The sequence below is a fragment of the Lethenteron reissneri genome, chromosome 62 (genome assembly GCF_015708825.2).
Source record: "Lethenteron reissneri isolate LAM-NWPU_2019-01 chromosome 62, ASM1570882v1, whole genome shotgun sequence".
NCBI classification, from domain to species: domain Eukaryota; kingdom Metazoa; phylum Chordata; class Hyperoartia; order Petromyzontiformes; family Petromyzontidae; genus Lethenteron; species Lethenteron reissneri.
Window position 1 is genome coordinate 6,013,848 of NC_083840.1, and position 19,563 is coordinate 6,033,410.

Below are 19,563 nucleotides of genomic sequence, written 5' to 3' on the forward strand. Positions count from 1 at the left end.
GGTTAGCGCTACGCTGCCGCTACGAACCCGGCGCCCCGAGTTCGATACACACATACATACACACACATACACCATACACATATACACATACAACACACATACACATACATACACACACACACACGCATACACACACATACGCACACATACACACACATACATACACACACACGCACACATACACACACATACATACACACACACATACACACACACGCACACATACACACACACGCACACATACACACACACATACACGCACACACATACACGCACACACATACACACACACGCACACATACAACAACAACAACAACAACCGCCATTCGCCACTAAGTGGCGGTGACGTCACCACGATGCTTGTGCCAGGCCAAGTGCACCTTGAGGCCACGTGAAGTGTCGAAAGCCCGCTGGCAGGAGGTCACGGGGCAGACCCAGCAGGTGCCACGGGTCGACTGACCGAGATGACCGAGATGACTGGCTGATGCACCACCTGTGCCCCCTACTGTGCCAACTTGCTGTGCTTTAGCCACCCGGCGCTCCGCTCGTTGTTGTGAGCGTCGCTCCTCCGCCCTCCGTTGTTGTTGGAGGGCGACTGCCTCCAACTGCCCAGTAGCGTCCTTCACGAGCCTCCTCCACATACACACACATACACACACACATACACACACATACACGCACACGCACACACATACACGCACACACATACACGCACACACACACGCACACATACACACACACGCACACATACACACACACGCACACATACACACACACATACACGCACACACATACACGCACACACATACACACACATACACACACGCACGTGCGAGCTCCCACTCGCGAGCAGCACTTGGCCTCTGCAGCTCACGCGCGCAGCGGCCGCGGGGCCCCCTTTGTCTTTGTCTGTGTGTGACACAGCCCCCCCCCCCCCCCCGTGTGCATAGCTAATTAGCTGCGTCCCTCGCCCCCCCCACCAGCCCCCACCAGCCCCCCCCCCACCAGTCATCCCCCCCCCCCACGTGCCCCCCCCCACCACTCGCCCCCCCACCAGTCACCCCCCCCCACCAGTCACCCCACCCCCCACGTGCCCCCCCCACCACTCGCCCCCACCAGCCCCCCCCCCACCAGTCACCCCCCCACCAGTCACCCCCCCCCCCCACGTGCCCCCCCCCACCACTCGCCCCCACCAGCCCCCCCCCCACCAGTCACCCCCCCACCAGTCATCCCCCCCCCCCCACGTGCCCCCCCCCACCACTCGCCCCCCCACCAGTCACCCCCCCCACCACTCGCCCCCCCACCAGTCACCCCCCCCCACCAGTCACCCCACCCCCCACGTGCCCCCCCCCCACCACTCGCCCCCACCAGCCCCCCCCCCACCAGTCACCCCCCCACCAGTCACCCCCCCCCCACGTGTCCCCCCCCATCAGTCACCGCCCCCACCAGCCCCCCCCCACCAGTCACCCCCCCCCCCCCCACGTGTCCCCCCCCTCCCCCCACCGTGTAACTTGTGGCCAACTGAATTGGGACGACACGTGCCACCCCTCCCCCCCCCCCGTGTGCATAATTAATTAACTGACTCACTCGCTCCGCCCACCACCCATCGCCCCCCCCCCCCGTGTGCATAGCTAATGAGCTGAGTCACCCCCACCCCCACCACCCCCCACCCCCACTAGCCCCCCCCCCCACGTGCCCCCCCACGTGTCCCCCCCCACGTGTCCCCCCCCCCACGTGTCCCCCCCCCCACGTGTCCCCCCCCCACGTGCCCCCCCCTTGTGCATAGCTAATGAGCTGAGTCACCCCCCCCCCTCCTCACCCCGCCCCCCGACCGCGTGAGCCGGGACCCAATCGGTGACGAGGCCAAACCCAGTGACTCACTCGTGACGTCACCAACTAATTTGCATAAACATTTTCATCGGAAACGTCTGTCTAATTTTATTGTGAGTGCACTAATCACCAGAGGCTGACATTGCCCATAGACTAACACTGCCCATAGACTAACATTGCCCATAGACTAACACTGCCCATAGACTAACACTGCCCATAGACTAACACTGCCCATAGACTAACATTGCCCATAGACTAACACTGCCCATAGACTCACACTGCCCATAGACTAACATTGCCCATAGACTAACACTGCCCATATACTAACACTGCCCATAGACTAACACTGCCCATAGACTAACACTGCCCATAGACTCACACTGCCCATAGACTAACATTGCCCATAGACTAGCATTGCCCATAGACTAACACTACCCATAGACTAACACTGCCCATAGACTAACACTGCCCATAGACTAACACTGCCCATAGACTAACATTGCCCATAGACTAACACTGCCCATAGACTAACACTGCCCATAGACTAACACTGCCCATAGACTAACACTACCCATAGACTAACACTGCCCATAGACTAACATTGCCCATAGACTAACACTGCCCATAGACTAACACTGCCCATAGACTAACACTGCCCATAGACTAACACTGCCCATAGACTAACACTGCCCATAGACTAACATTGCCCATAGACTAACACTGCCCATAGACTAACATTGCCCATAGACTAACACTGCCCATAGACTAACACTGCCCATAGACTAACACTGCCCATAGATTAACATTGCCCATAGACTAACACTGCCCATAGACTAGACTAACACTGCCCATAGACTAACATTGCCCATAGACTAACACTGCCCATAGACTAACACTCCCCATAGACTAACACTGCCCATAGACTTACACTTGTAATCAATACTAATGAACGATAATGCTCAGTAAATCTACTGCTGGATAAATGCCTCCCCAACACCGTGTGTATCGTAGGGGGTTGTTTGACCATACTTCCCCATCTCGGTCAATGCGGGTTGGTGAAGTGGGGGGCGGGGTGAGGGGGGGGGGGTCCTGGTGGGGGTGGTGAGACGACCAGTTAAGGGGTCCCACGACGGCTAGGAGATGTTGACTACCTCGCCTGGTCTACAGGAGGTCGTGGGTTCGATCCCGACCTTGACGCCTGCTGTTGCTGTATATTTGGAGTTTGCGTGTCTCTCTCTCTCATCATCACGGTGGCTAGGAGGTGTTAACTACCTCGCCTGGTATACAGGAGGTCGTGGATTCGATCCCGACCCTGACGTTTACAGTATATTTGGAGTTTGCGTGTCTCTCTCTCATCATCATCACGGTGGCTATGAGATGTTAACTACCTCGCCTGGTATACAGGGGGTCGTGGGTCCGATCCCGACCCTGACGATGCCTGCTGCTGTATATTTGGAGTTTGCGTGTCTCTCTCTCCCCGTGGTCGCGTGGATTTTATACATTTCCACGTGATGTTTATGCTGATGATAAGCCAACTTCGTTTATCTTTCATTTGTGATAAGCCAGGGTCGCTTCTGACGAATAGCAGCTCAAGTGTGTGGGGACTTAGCCGCGAACGATAAAAGATCGTGAAGAAACTGAACTCGCTCGCTCACTCCCCCTTATCATCTCATTCACCCGGCTCGCTCATTCGCTCGTCGCGAGCGCGACTCATCCCGCTCTCTTCGACTTCTCGCTTCGAGTTGTTGGGCTGCCGCGAGTTTCCACGATGACAGAGTCCCGCTGAGCCGTCATTTGTGATAGCCGAAAACCTCTCCACGTGGACTTCTCCCTGCGTATTCTTAGGTTTTTTCGGTAATGTCACGTAGGTAAAAAAATTAAATTAATAAAAGTAAAATAAAATAAAAAATCACGACTTTTATTCATTTACATTTTTTACCTACGTGACTTTACCGATAAAACCTAAGAATATGAATCCTTGCAGTCACGAAAGCTTCAAATCTAGAATTCTCCCTGCGTGTACCACGAGGACATCTCTCCGTGTACTACATGGACAGCTACCCGCGATCCACGAGGCCCAGGTAATTAAATAGAAAGTAATAGAAATAAAATAAGAAATCACGACGTTTTGGAGGCAACACAAGTCTCCGTCATCAGGTGGGGACCATCACAGCCACATTTACTGTATCAATGATGACTTGTGTTGCCTCCGAAACGTCGTGATTTATTATTTTATTTATATTATTATTTGTTACCTACGTGACTTTACCGAAAAACCTCAGAGTATGAATCCTTGCAGTCACGAAAGCTTCAAATCTAGAATCTCCCCGCGTGTCACGAACGCGCCCGCGGTGATGTTCAGCTCGTCTGCTGGCAACGTCCGCTGCGTCTGTGCGCGCGTTGGGCTCTCTTGCCACCACCCCTCCCCCCCCCGACAGCCCGGTGAGGCTATACGGGGGACCTTTGTCTTTGCTACGGTGTCTATCACGGGCGTGGTGGTGCTGGCCACCCACCCCCTCGTGTGCCGCTGTGCCGGTGGCCTTCATAGGCGCTGCTGCTGCAACTCGCTACGAACAGCACTTGCCCCAACATTGTTATAAGGCTACAATTGTACGGGGGACCTTTGTCTGTGTGTGTGAGTGAATTGGCCACAATCTCCCCCCCTCTCTCCCCCACCCCCCCGTATCTCTCTCACTCCCTACCTCTCCCCCCTCTGTGTCTCTCGCCATATCACCGTCTCACCGTCTTACCCCCCCCCTCTCTCCCTATCTCCTCCCCCCTCTCCCCTCTCTCTCCCCCTCTCTATATCTCTCTCGCCCTATCTCTCTCTTTTCTTTTTGTTACGATCAAAGGAAACAAGAAGATGCTCGGTGTAGTCGGCACTTTGCTTCGTTCATCATTTCGTGTTTTTTTTTTCAAAGCTTTGCTTTATGTGCCCCCCACCCCACCCATTTTAAATAAAGATTTCACAAAAGACTTCACGCTTTGCTCTCATTCTTACCCCTTTCCTCTCTCTCTACCCCCCCTCTCTCTTTTTTTCACGATCAGTGGAAACAATAAGATGCTCGGTGTAGTCGGCACTTTGGTTCGTTCGTCATTTCGTATTTTTTTATTTTTAAACTTTGCTTTATGTAAACCCCCACCTCTCGCTCACTCTCTCGCTCGCTCTCTCGCTCTCTCGCTCGCTCACTCGCTCACTCTCTCGCTCTCTCTCTCGTTCTGCACGCCGCCCCCCTAGCAGTCCGACGGCCTCCGACGGGTAGCTCATATCAGCACGCAGAGCTCCCCGTCATCTGCCTCCGAGCGCACGGCCTCCTCCATCGCCCACTGCTCCTTGAAGGCCGGCACGGCGTGGGTCAGCCGCGCATGGCGGAACTCCAGCCCACACACCCTGGCTCTGACCAGAGCGCGGACGATGCCCAGGCTGCCGGCCGGACGTTTCCCCTCCAGGGCCACCTTCCTCGCCCTGTGCATGGCGAGCTTGGCGTAGCCGACAAGCACGTTGACCAGCCCCTGAAGATGTTGGGGTCCGTCGCCCTTTCGGGTATCCAAAGATGAGGACCGTCGGGGAGAAGTTGAGGCTGAACCTTAGGAGGATGTTTTTGAGAACCTTGAACAACAAGTCCAGGCTCTTGCACTCCACGTATCGCTGCGCCACCGTCTCCACTTTACCGTAAAACCGGCACTCCGGGGGCGTGTCGGTGAAGCGCGCCAGGGAGGCGTTGGTGGTGACGGTGCCGTGGGCGATGCTCCAGCCGAGGTCACCGATGCGGTTGTATGTCGGGCTGGAGTAGAGTTGCCTCTAGCGAGGCCTTTCCGAAGAGATACAGGGCAGGGCTTTCCTCCAGGCCTGGTCCTTGTGGCTCCTCAGGGTGTCCTGTTGCTGACACCGGACCATGTAGGAGTAGAGCACCTTCCTCTTTACATTTGCGAAGGCCACCTCTGGTAGGTTTTCCAGCCTGCACGGGTCGTGATCCGCCTTCGTTTGTCGGCATTGGCGACGCAGCGGCACGACGGAGAGCTCCGGTGGAGGGGGACCGAGAGGGGCCTCGTCATCCCCACGCCGATGGGGGGGGGGGGGGCGTTCTCCCCGCTGCCGCTGAGAAGGCCCCCTTGGCTTCGGCCAGGATCCGGGCAGCCACCCGGAGCGATTGCAGCCCTGTCTTTGTGGCCATGTCTGCCGGTCCGAGCCACCGGCCCCGTGTTCCGGGCTCCACAAGATCTCCCATCCTGGTGAGCCGCGCGTTGGCGAGGCGCCGCTCCATGCCGGGGGTGGCGGTGGTGGATGGCAGCTTTGTCTGCGGGTTCCTGAGGATCGGTTCGAAGACCAAATCCTCGGCCGATCGCGGCTGGTTCAGACTCCTGACGGCGAGGGAGCTCCATGTCTGCAGGACGCTCCTGTAGAAAGGTGGCAGCTGTCCCAGTGGGAGGCCCTGCAGGTCCAAGTAGAATAGTTGTTTGGAGCACTGCAGAGCCCCCAGCTGTTTCAGGAGGAAGGAGGCCGTGACGCTCCAGGCCGGTACAGCAGCGGCAATGCAGGAACTTTCGCGCGGCCTGCAGTCGGAAGGTGGCCAGCTGACTCCGCACGCACACCGGCCCGTGACCGCCCTCGTCCAGTGGCAGGGCCAGGACCCCAGCCGCGACCCGGTGTCCTCTGCCCGACATGAAGAAGTCGAGGACTCGCTCCTGAAGCGCGTTGACGAGGCTCATGGGGGGTGCAGGGAGAAGAGTCGGTGCCATGGCATGGACGTCACCAGCTGGTTCACCACCAACGTCTTTGTCCTGAAGGTGAGGAACTTGCACAGGCGACTCCAGGTGGTCCAGCCGCTCCTTCACCTTCTCCTCCAGCTCGAGCCAGTTCCTCTGCGGTGGTTCTTCCTCTGGTCCCAGGAACACCCCCAGGTGGTGCAGCAGCGATGTTGTGCTCCAATTGATGGTTTTGCCTTCTCGGGAAACTCGGTCATGTCCCACGCTCCAACCAGCAGCCTGCTGCACTTTCGCCAGTTCATTTTTGATGAGGAGGCCTTCGAAGAGACCTCCTGGCACTCGTGCCGCTGGGCGACATCATCCAGGGAGCGCAGGATGAGGAGGACGTCGTCGGCATATGCCGTCAGGACCAACTTGACGCTTGGTTCCCTGCGCACCAGGCCCCGCTGAGTCTCCGCCTTACGAGACTCAGGAAAGGCTCTAAAGCCAGGGCGTGAAGTTGGCCCGACAAGGGGCATCCCCGTCTCACTCCTCACTCGAATTTGACCAGGGCAGTGAGGGCGCCGTTGACCTTGATGACGCACTCGGACTTGGTGTGGAGTAGGCGGATCGTTCGGACAAAGCCATCCCCCAAAAAGCAAAGGTGTTGAGGGTTCCCAGCAGGTATTTGTGGTCCACTCTGCTGGTCAAGGGCCAGAAACGCGATTTGGGAAGTCCAACCTCTGGGACACCGCGATTAGGTTCCTGACTCTCTCTCCCCCCCCTCTCTATCTCCTTCTCTCACTTCCCCCTCCTCCCCCCCTCTCCCTCTCGATTCGACGCGAGGTGTTTTTGTTTTCGCTGCTGCTGCTCGTGTTGATGGTGGTGCTGCAAGCAACCATGCGACCACTTATAGGAAACCTCCCCCCACCCCTCTCACCCCCCGTCACCCCGTGTCACCCCCACCCCTCTGACCCCCCGTCACCCCTCCTGTCATCTCGACCCCCACGTCACCCCTTGTGTACCCCCCCACCTCGCCTGGGAGTGAACCGCGAGCCTCACCCCGTGGCTGAGTTCAAGTGTCTGTGCGACTTTATGTCTGTGTCTGTGTGTGTCTGTGTGTGTCTGTGTCACTTTGTGTGTGTCTGTGTGTCTGTGTGACTTTGTGTCTGTGTGTCTGTGTGTCTGTGTGACTTTGTGTCTGTGTGACTTTGTGTCTGTGTCTGTGTGTCTGTGTGACTTTGTGTGTCTGTCTGTGTGTCTGTGTGTGTGTCTGTGTGTCTTTGTGTCTTTGTGTCTGTGTGTGTGTCTGTGTGTCTGTGTGTGTCTTTGTCACTTTGTGTTTGTGTCACTTTGTGTTTGTGTCACTTTGTGACTGTGTCACTTTGTGACTGTGTCTGTACGTCTGTGTGTCTGTGTCACTTTGTGTCTGTGCGACTTTCTGTTGAGGCCGAGGCGACCTAGGGGAGGCCCGTGCCGGTTCGGCGGCCGTGAGCGGGAATCGAACTCGGGTCGCAGTGCCCACAGCGCTGCACAACAGACAAAGGTCCCCCGTGTAGCCTCAACAGCCCGCTGGCGGCAAGTGCCGTTCGCGGGGAGCGGCGCCGAGCGAAGGGTTCAGTGGACGGTGACGTCACCACGGCGACCCGTGCCAGGCTAGGTGCACGCTGCACAACACAGACAAAGACTTTGTCTCACCCCCCCCCCCCCCCCCCGTGCCGGGTGCTCGTTTTTTGAGGTCGAGTCGATCTAGGGGGGGGGGTGTAGAAGCGAGGCACTTGACCCTACGGTGGGTTGGAGGCTACCTGGGCGGTGTGGGGCAGCTTTGTCTGTGCGCCGTCAGCAGCGGTGTCGCTACGCATCGCCACGTCTCGGCGGTCGTCAGGAATGAAAAAAAAATCATCAGCAGCAACAGCATCATCATCAGCAGCAGCAGCGTCATCATCAGCAGCATCATCAGCAGCAGCAGCATCATCATCAGCAGCAGCAGCATCAGCAGCAGCAGCGTCATCAGCAGCAGCAGCATCATCATCATCAGCAGCAGCAGCAGCGTCATCATCATCATCAGCAGCGTCGTCATCATCAGCAGCAGTATCATCAGCAGCGGCATCATCAGCATCATCATCAGCATCATCATCAGCAGCGTCATCAGCATCATCAGCATCATCAGCAGCAGCAGCATCATCGTCATCGTCACCATCAACGCCATCATCAGCATCAGCATCATCATCGTCATCATAACCATCATCATCGTCACCATCATCATCGTCATCATAACCATCATCATCGTCATCATAACCATCATCATCGTCACCATCATCATCGTCATCATCACCATCATCACCAACATCATCGTCATCATCACCAACATCATCACCATCATCATCACCATCATCACCAACATCATCACCATCATCACCATCGTCATCATCATCATCACCATCATCACCATCATCACCACCATCATCACCATCATCGTCACCATCATCACCACCTGTGTGTGTATGTGTAGTAAGTATGTAGGAGGCTTGACGACAGGATCGGAGGCACACTTGTTTATTACACCAACTTGTGCACACACAGTAATTACGGGTCACTTGGCTACAGGGATACACAACAGCTAACCCCGCTAACCTATGCCCAAGTCCTCCACTACGGAGCTAGGGGAGGCTATCTATCCCAGCCCTGGTCAAGCTGGGATCCCGGCACCCTGAGTCTCCAGACCGGCTCGTCAGTCTGGGCTCTCGGGGCCACGCCACCGGCTTGCCCTGGTCGGCCCTTATAAGGACAGCGAGCCAGGGGAGCTCTGGGGCCTATTCTAGCAGGTCTTCCTTCTTCTCTGGTTAAAGCTGAGCTCCGACCTCGAGCCCTCCGGCTCACCACCTTTTATAGGACTCGGCCCCCGGGAGGGGCCCGTGGGGGATGCAGGTGCGGACGTCGGTGCGAGCACCTCCCCAGTGTACGGCCGTAACCCCGCCCCTTGTGTTTGTTGGCCATCCGTGGCCATACACAATTACACCTCTACATATGTAACTGTGTGTGTGTGTACCTGTATGTGTGTGGATGTACCTGTGTGTGTGTGTGTACCTGTATGTGTGTGTGTAGCTGTGTGTGTGTATGTGTATGTACCCTGTGTGTGTGTACCTGTGTGTGTGTGTGTACCTGTGCAGGTGCTACGCGCCCGCTCACCCGCGCCGCGTCTACCAGGGCGTGCGTGTGTGTGTACCTGTGTGTGTGTGCACCTGTGTGTGTGTGTACCTGTGTATGTACCTGTGTGTGTGTGTACCTGTGTGTGTGTGTGTACCTGTGTGTGTGTGTGTACCTGTGTTGTGTGTGTACCTGTGTGTGTGTGTACCTGTGTGTGTGTGTGTGTACCTGTGTATGTACCTGTGTGTGTGTGTGTGTGTGTATGTACCTGTGTATGTACCTGTGTGTGTGTGTGTACCTGTGTATGTACCTGTGTGTGTACCTGTGTGTGTACCTGTGTGTACCTGTGCAGGTGCTACGCGCCCCACTCACCCGCGCCGCGTCTACCAGGGTGTGCGTGTCCGCAACACCGTCAAGGAGCTACTGGCCGCCGTGCGGGAGGAGGGCGGCCACCTCGGCAGGGCCCCGGGGGGCCATCGGAAGGCCCACACGGCGGCCACGCGCCCACCGCACCGCCACGTGGTACCTGCCGCACAGACAAAGCTCCCCCGGGTAGCTCACGCGGGCCGGTGAGGCAAGTTCTGCTAGCGGGGAGTGCCTACGCAGGCCGTCAAAACGACCCGGCCGCCTTTGTCTCCAGAGTGGCGATGTTTACACTGTAATTTGTGGCCGAGTCGACCTAGGCGAGGCCCAAGACCGGTTCAGATAATCGTCACTGATTTTGGTGGCCGTGAGCGGGAATCGAACTCGGGGGTGGCTGGGTTTGTAGCTTAACGCGCTCGCCACCCACCCACTCACTCACCCACACACTCACCCACACACTCACCCACCCACCAACTCACCCACCCACCCACCTGCTCACCCGCTCACTCACCCACTCACTCACCCACTCACTCACCCGCCCACTCACCCACTCACTCACCCACACACTCACCCACACACTCACCCACCCACCAACTCACCCACCCACCCACCTGCTCACCCGCTCACTCACTCACCCACTCACTCACCCACTCACCCACTCACTCACCCACTCACTCACCACCCACTCACCCACCCACCCACTCACCCACCCACCAACTCAGCCATCACTCACGAAACCTGTCACTCACTAAACTCGTGCAATGTTCCTTTCATTTCAGGCGCAAGATTCTCTGAATTACTGCGCCGACTTCCGAGGTGAGTCCATTCTCTTCATAATTCGTTGGCAAACAACCATCCGCAGGAGTGCACGCACACACGCACACACAGACAAAGCTCACCCGTGCGGTATACAGAGCCCGCTGGGGCAAGTGCTGCGAGCGAGCATCGAGTTAGCGCCGACAAAGGCCGGCACGGCGCACAGACGGGGGGCTTGGTGCAGCAGCAAACACCGCGCCCGGCCGCCTTTGTCTCCCCGCCAAAGCAGAAATCAGAGCCGAGACATTCGAACGGAAATCGGAACGGAGATGAGCAAAGAGAAATCCGCTGAAAGACGAGCATCCCTCTTGCACTGGCACGCTCGGTGGAATCCAGCGGTGGAGTCGCCCTCTGACCCCGCCCTCTGACCCCGCCTTCTGACCCCGCCCTCTGACCCCGCCCTCTGACCCCGCCATCTGACCCCGCACTCTGACCCCGCCCTCTGACCCCGCCCTCTGACCCCGCCCTCTGACCCCGCCCTCTGACCCCGCCCTCTGACCCCGCCCTCTGACCCCACCCTCTGACCCCGCCCTGGCCATGCCCTCTGACCCCACCCTCTGACTCTACCCTCTGACCCCGCCCTGACCATGCCCTCTGACCTCACCCTCTGACTCCGCTCTTTGACCCCGCCCTCTGTCCCTGCCCTCTGACCCCAACTTCTGACCCCACCCTCTGACTCCACCCTCTGACCCCACCCTCTGACCCCACCCTCGACCCCACCCTGACCCCACCCTCTAAACTTTGCCCTCTGACCTTGCCCGCTGTGATGTCGCCCGCCCCCGCAGACCTGCCCACCCCATCGGCTGCCCACTGCCCCCACCACCCTCACCACCAGCCTCACCACCAGCCTCACCACCAGCCTCACCACGCTCACCACCCGGGCGGGGGGGCCACCACGGCCGAGGGGGCCGTTGTACGGAACCCCGCCGTGCCACGGGGGGACGCCCGGACTCACGCCCACCCACTACGCCGACTGCCTGCCTCCAGAGGTGGTCCCCTCCTCCTCCCCCTCCTCCTCCCCCTCCATCCAACTCCTCGTCGCCCTCCTCCTTCCCATCTTCCCCTCGGGGGGGGGGGGGGGGATGGGGGGGGAATGGGGGGGCCCTCACACACAAAGACAAAGGTACCCCCCCCCCTGTGTAGGCTTTGCCGGGCTTCTTGGGGGTCAAGTGCTGGGAGCAAGCAGCTGTGGAGGGGGGCGCCTATCGGTGCGATGTTGTCCAGCAGCCCGCCCGCCCGCCTTTGTCTCCCCCAGTGCTGGTGTTTGCACACCGCACCAGGTGCTCGTTTTGAGGCTGAGTCGACCTAGGGGCGAGCCCCACGACCAGGTCCAATCTTTGGGTGGCACTGACCCGTATACACAAGCGAAAAAGACAAATATCCCCCCCCCCCCCCCCCGCGTAGCCTCAACGGATTGTTGGGGAAAGTGCCGTTAGCGCTCACCCAGGAGCCGTTGGTGGCCACAATCGGGATTCGAACTCGGGCCTTTGCCAGGTTCATAGCATAGCAGCGCGCTAACCGCTGCACCATCGCTCCCTAGCGCCACCACCGCCGCCACCACCGTCCGGCTAATTCTGTCCGTCTTCTCAATTGACCCCTCCCCAGATCGCCTTCCAGTACTGCGAGCAGCCTGCGGCCTACATAGGCGAGTTCGGCCTGCTGGAGTCAGCGGGGACCTCCCTACGGTCTCTCGCAGTTCCCGGCCTTCCACTCGGCCAATCTCGACCACCTCCAAGGGCTGGACAACAACCACAACCACCACCACCACAACAGCCACCACAACCACCACCACCACCTCGCCCACAACCTGCACAGTCTCCACCAGGAGGGGCCCATCAACAGCGGAACCACCTACACGGTAAGGCGGCGTTCTTCATCGCCAAGGCCACACGCATCGGCCCTCCCCGACAGTACACAAAGAGTGAGAACACCCCTCGTCGTCGTCGTCGTTATCGTCGTCGTCGTCGTCGTCGTCGTCGTCAGTCGTCATCATCATCGTCGCCATGCTGCAGTCAAACACCCCAATGGTGTAAACACATTGTCCTGCGGAGGGAGCTGGTAGGAACGTTGGGTTGCTCGGTCAATGGCCAGGGTCAACGGCGGCGTGGTGTATTCCGCAAATATGTCCAACTGTGAGGGCGGGCACAAAATGGCATGAGTAGGTTAAACGTTGAGTTTTATAAGGGCACCACGGGGTGACCAGCCCCTCCCCACCCAGCCCCACCCCTCCTTCCCACCTAGCCCCACCCTCCCCACCCAGCCCCACCCCTCCCACCCAGCCCCACCCTCCCCACCCTCCCCACCCAGCCCTCCCCATTCTCCCCTCCCCACCCAGCCCCACCCTCCCCACCCAGCCCCTCCCTGCACGACGGACACAATAATCCCCTGTGGGCTGGTGTAACCAGGAGGTTCCTACCAGTAAATGTGTGGCAGCCCTCGCTCACTGATTGATGTCTTACTGGCGAAGGTCAACATGAGCCAAAAAGTTTCGATTTAAAGCTTTCATGACTGCAGAGATTCATCTTCTTGGTTCTTTCGGTAAAGTCACGTAGAATGGAAATAGTAAAATAAAAAAAGTAAAGCATAATTATTTCATTATTTTTACTTTTCATTACCGAAAGAACCAAGAAGATGAGCCAAAAGCACAGCAGTAAAGGAGGAGACGGGAGGTCACGTAATGTAGCTGCTCACCCCGAGCTCTCGATGCCCTGGTAGTGGCATCGTCCTGGTGCTGTTCGCCGTTTGGCGTTGCCCTCTGGTCTAACACTGTTAGTGAGAATGGGCTCTAAACAAAGTTGTCTGGTGTGGACCATTCGGTTTCAAAGACAATGCATCGTTTACTACCAGGGCATCGTTTTATGTTTTGCATGTTCACCACAAGTTCGTGTGGTTGATGCAGTAACAGGATTCCTTGCAAAGAGGTTTTTGTTTGGTGTTTTAAAATCTTAACACAACACCACCACCATCATCATCAACACCACCATCGCCACCATCATCATCACCACCACCACCATAATCATGATCATCAACACCACCACCATCATCAACACCACCATCATCATCAACACCATCACCACCATCATCAACACCACCACCACCACCATACTCATCATCAACACCACCACCACCACCATAATCACCACCACCACCACCATCACCACCACCACCATCACCTTCATAGACGCTACTCGCTTCACAGCACTTGCCCCAACATTGCGTCACAGGCTACACAATCTGTGGGGGGGGGGTCTCTTGTCGTGTCCCTGCGTGCAGGCGCGCGTCTTCGAGGCTCCCCTGTACAGCGCGTCCGCCCGAGGGGTCGGCCTGGGGGGCCCCCCCTACGCCGGGTTCGAGGGCTTCCTGAGTGGGGGGGGGCCCTCCGCCTACAGCCCCCAGGGGGAGGTCCACGAAGGCCTCCTGGACCTGAGCGTCGGCCACGTGGACGCGGGCAGGGAGACACTGCCAGAGGTGAGGCTAGCGGCATGGGCCGCAGCGGCAGCAGCAGCATCAGTTTCATTATCAGCGTCGTCACTAGCATCATCACCGTCACGAGCATCATCAGCAGCAGCAGTGTCATCAGTAGCAGCAGCAGCTGCAGCAGTTTCATTATCAGCATCGTCACTAGCATCATCATCAGCAGCAATGTCATCAGTAGCAGCATCGGCAGCAGCAGCATCAGCAGCTTCATCAGTTTCATTATCAGCGTCGTCACTAGCATCATCATCAGCAGCAGTGTCATCAGTAGCAGCATCGGCAGCAGCAGCAGTGTCATCAGCAGCAGCATCATCAATGTAATCAGCGTCATCAGCAGCAGCACCATCACAGTCTTAATCACACTTGCCAAATCACTTGCTCGCTAACTCACTCTGTCTCTCCCTCCCCGTGTGTCTCTCTTCCTGTGTTTCTTTCTCTCCTTGTGTCTCTCTCTCCCCATGTATCTCTCTCCTCGTGTCTCTGTCTCCCTGTCTCTCTCTCTCTCCTCGTGTCTCTCTCTCTCCTCGTGTCTTTCTCTCTCCCCGTGTGCGTCTTTCTCTCCCCGTGTCTCTTTCTCCCCATGTCTCTCTCTCCCCGTCTCGTTCATAAGTAGAGGAGTCCCTTATTCTGATGCTGATGTATCCTCCTCCTCCTCTAGGGCTACATCTTTGGAGCGATCAGCACCGGCTATGGCTTCATGGGGGTCGAAGGTCAGAGCTCGCCAGACCATCCCGGCGAATCAGCGGAGGAGGAGTGGATACTCGGGTCAACCAGGACGCAGCAGCAGCCGCCACCTCCTCCACCTCCTCATCCACCTCCTCATCCACCTCCTCATTGAGCGAGGGTTCTCCTGTCAGGGCGTCGGCCGCAGCAGCTGCAGAATAAGATGCACGGCTGCTGTCATCAGCAGCAGCAGAAGCAGCAAACCCGACGAGCACAACTATCATCATCAGCAGCAGCAGCAGCAGCTGCTACATCAGACGCACAAACAACATCAGCAGCAGCAGCAGAATCGGGACCAGCAGCTGCATTAGGCGCACTATTATGGTGCTGTTGATTATGGTGGTGGTGGTGATAATGGTGGTGGTGTTGATGATGGTGCTGTTGGTGATGACAACGATGGTGGTAACGATGACGGTGGCGGTGGTGCTGACGCATCATCCGACAGTTTTGTTGTCCCCCCCCCCGCACCTCCAATTAGCACGGTTGGCTACGTACGATGGTGCGAAAGAGGTTCAACGCACACTGAACATGTAGCAACAACTGCCACCATCTACTGTCAAGATGCACATCCACTGTGAACCCCACTGGATGAACTCCAGATATGACACTCTCCCATTGTAGGCATCGAAACCACTGAACCCCAGAGGATGAATTCCATATACAACACTCCGCCCATTTTAGATATCTAAACCACTGTGAACTTCAGATATAAATTCCATATACAACACTCCGCCCATTTTAGATATCCAAACCACTGTGAACTCCAGATATGAATTCCATATACAACACTCCGCCTATTTTAGATATCCAAACCACTGTGAACCCCACTGGATGAACTCCAGATGACATATACTTCCCTATGGCGTTTATGAATTTAAAAGTAATAATTATTTTTTCTAAAGTTATTTTACGATTGTTAATTAATTCACATTTCGGGATGTTTACTTGTGGGGTTAAAGACGTGTGTGTGTGCGTGCGTGCGTTGGGTAGAGTGGGTGCATAAAGTCTTAAAAGATGTTTTAGATATACTTTTTAAAAATATATATTGTGGTGGAAGCTCAAAGGAGCAAGCCCCTGCAGTTGCCTGTCTGACGAGGGCAGCAGCAGCGGGGGGTGGTGGTGGTGGTGACGGTGGTGACGGTAGTTCTTCTGTGTACATAACAGGGTGTGTGAGAGATTCTTGAAGAGGGCGTGCGAGTTACCGACACTTTACCCCCACCACACGTGGCCTGACCGAGCGTAGACTTCTTTTACACACATTACTACACATGCAGCGTCTCGCTTGACAACTGAGATAGGTTCTGCAAACAATTTGCTCGTTTACACCATTGGAACCTCATTTGCCAGTAAAAAAATATGATAATTGTTTTTTTTACCCTTCTATCTGGCAACAAAAGCTGTCTCGGGTGTGGACCAATCAACTTCAAGGACAGTGCATATATTATCAGAGTTATGTTTTTTTGTTTGCATTATGGCTGCAGGTATTGTGGTCTATGCAAACATGACTCCTTGTAAAAAAAAGTTTCAGTTTTGTTGCCAGATAGAAGGGTAAAAAAAACAATTATCAATTTGCTCGTTATGAACAATAGGAAGAGATTTTACCCATTCTGTCGATAAAACAGTTGTGTTCAAATGTTCAAACACCAAATAGACACCTTTTGCAAGGAATAAAATCTGCATTAACCACAAACAGCACTTGTGGTGAACTTGCCAACAAACTGATAATAAATGTTGCATTGTATCTGAAACTGATTGTCCACCAGAGACAGCATTCTTTAGAAGAGAGACATCTTCTTGGTTCTTTCGGTAAAGTCACGTAGAAGGAAAATAATAAAAGAATAAAAATAAAACATAATAAATAAATTCTCACGACGTTTCGGCCACAACGCGAGCAGCCGTCCTCGGGTGAAGAAAAGAAAAAAACATTCTTTACCCGAGGACGGCTGCTTGCGTTGTGGCCGAAACGTCGTGAGAATTGTATTTTATAATGTTTTATTTTTATTATTTTATTATTTCCCTTCTACGTGACTTTACCGAAAGAACCGAGAAGATGAATCCCTGCAGTCACAAAAGCTTTAAATCGATAAAGAGAGACATCCTTTTTTAGAAGGCTTTCTTTCGAAGGCAGACAGGTTTGCTGCTTCTGCTCATGCTGCTGCTGATGACGTGTAGACCCATAGGCCATAGGCCTCATGTAGGCCACGTGTCACCCCCCCCCCCTAGGCCTCGCATAGGCCGTAGGTCTCATGAAGGACCGTAGGCCTCGTGTAGGTCGCATGAAGTTGTGGGGTGTAGTTTCCCCACCCCGGTTCTGAAGGGAAAATAATGTTTTATGTACATAAAAGGGATCTTAGTCGTATCATCGTCATCATCGTTGTTATTTAAACATGGCCGGTCTCTCAACCAGAATCTGACCGCTTATATAGCGTATATCAAAAGATTGGCACGTTTCCACAGATGTTAGGATGGTGTTCGTGTGGCCAATGTATCAATCTGAATGTGACCGACAGATACCCGGTCGATAAACCGGCACGTATGGACTATGATGCCTGCGAAAACGTGGCAATCTCGTCGTGCTTTCACAAATAAGGATTCGGATGATTTTATATATATTTAAATTTCGTGTTGTTTTTTAAGTTGTGGTTTAAGTTTAAATGAGAAAGGTATATGGATATCAAGCGTTTTGTATAACCTGAGGCTCGCAGAGCCAGACCAGAGCACAAAGATAACAGGAATGTGATGCGAGTGGGAGCCAGGCCCGAGGTGAGCAGCGTGAAGTAACTGTAACATAAGTTGAATAAAAGACGGATTCCAGAAGTCGTCTCAACGAGCTTTATTACACCCACATCTTCATGTGCGGGGACATTCACTGTGCAGCTCCATGCAGCGCACTGCCGTTTCAATGCGGGCAACAACAACTTAGTTATATTCTTGGTTCTTTCGGTAAAGTCACGTAGAAGGGAAATAATAATAAAAAAAATCTTGCTGTGGGTTTCACACCTGATGATGATTGCTTGTGTTGCAATCGAAATGTCGTGAGAATTTTTTATTGTTTTATATTTTTATTATTTTATTTTTCTTTGAAATTTTCTTTCTGTGGGTTTCACACCTGATGATGATTGCTTGTGTTGCAGTCGAAACGTCGTGAGAATTTGTATTGTTTCATATTTTTCTTATTTTATTATTTCCCTTCTACGTGACTTTACCGAAAGAACCGAGAATATGAATCCCTGCAGTCGCGAAAGCTTTAAATCAAAACAACTTAGTTGTCTCTGTATTTTTGTTTCTCTCTTGTGGTGGGACTTTGAAGGATGCACGTTGAGATGTATGAGGACCACGTGGTGACCAATGTAGTCTCACTTGGCCTCTAGTAAGTTGGCACTGCTGGTAATGGGTTGACAGGTACGTAGTGGTGAGTGTAGTGGTGAGTGTACTAGTGGTGATTGTCTCTTTGTGTTTCTCCCTTGTGATGGGACTTTGAAGGATGCACGTTGAGATGTATAAGGGTCAATGTCGTCTCACTTGGCCTCTAGTAAGTTGGCACTGCTGGTAATGGATTGACAGGTACGTAGTGGTGAGTGTAGTGGTGAGTGTACTAGTGGTGATTGTCTATTTCTGTTTCTCCCTTGTGATGGGACTTTGAAGGATGCACGTTGAGATGTATAAGGGCCACGGGGTGACCAATGTAGTCTCTCACTTGGCCTCTAGCAAGGCAGGGCACAAGGGGTTGACGGCTCTCTCGTGGTGACGTTGCCGCTCTCACACCCCGCGCGCCCGAGGGAGGAGCATCCCCGTGCCAAGTGTTGCAAGGGAACAAGAAATGCCGAGAGTCAATATTGTTTTTGGATGGTAGCGACTCTCAGCGGAGTGTGCTCGAGTGTTTGTCTTGGCGCTAATAGGCGCTCGCTAACAGCACTTGCCCGATAAGCCTCATTATACCAACAGACACCCCCCTGCGCGTGCGTCTGATTGTGTGTGTGTTGAGGGTGTGTATTGTGTAAAGACGATACGGGGGTCTTTGTATTGTGGGGAGCGGTGGTGCAGTGGTTAGGGCGCTGCGCTACGGACACGGTGACCCGAGTTCGATTCCCGCTCGCGGCCAATACCCAGTGACGATTATCTGAACCGGTCCTTGGCCTCCCTTAGGTCGAATCAGCCTCAAATGACTACCTGGTGCGATGTGTAAACATCGTCACGTAGATAAAAATAAATAATAAGAATTTTAAAAACATTTACATAATAGAAATAATAATAGAAAACATATCATAAATCACGACGTTTTATAATTTCGTCATCAGGTGGGACCGTCATAGCTAGATTTACAGTACAAATTTAACAGTAGATTTAGCTGTGACGGTCCCACCTGATGACGGAGACTTGTGTTGCCTCTGAAACGTCGTAATTTATTATATTATTTCTATTTTTACTACTATTAATTTTTGTTTTACCTACGTGACTTTACCGAAAAAACCTAAGAGTATGAATCCTTGCAGTCACGAAAGCTTCAAATCTATGATTCAATTC

General features: G+C 54.6%; 1 protein-coding gene across 1 annotated transcript in view; it reads left to right on the forward strand.

Moving 5' to 3' along the window:
- The window catches only part of LOC133358530 (protein hunchback-like), a 37,374-nt gene extending 20,952 nt beyond the window's left edge, over positions 1-16,422 (forward strand). Inside the window, exons 2-7 of the mRNA XM_061576892.1 lie at positions 10,016-10,185; positions 10,806-10,842; positions 11,628-11,831; positions 12,448-12,700; positions 14,116-14,310; positions 14,975-16,422. Coding sequence (XP_061432876.1) covers positions 10,016-10,185; positions 10,806-10,842; positions 11,628-11,831; positions 12,448-12,700; positions 14,116-14,206 — 755 coding nt within the window. The 3' untranslated portion in view covers positions 14,207-14,310; positions 14,975-16,422. The remainder of the gene's footprint in view (positions 1-10,015; positions 10,186-10,805; positions 10,843-11,627; positions 11,832-12,447; positions 12,701-14,115; positions 14,311-14,974) is intronic.
- The last annotated feature ends 3,141 nt before the right edge of the window (positions 16,423-19,563 follow it).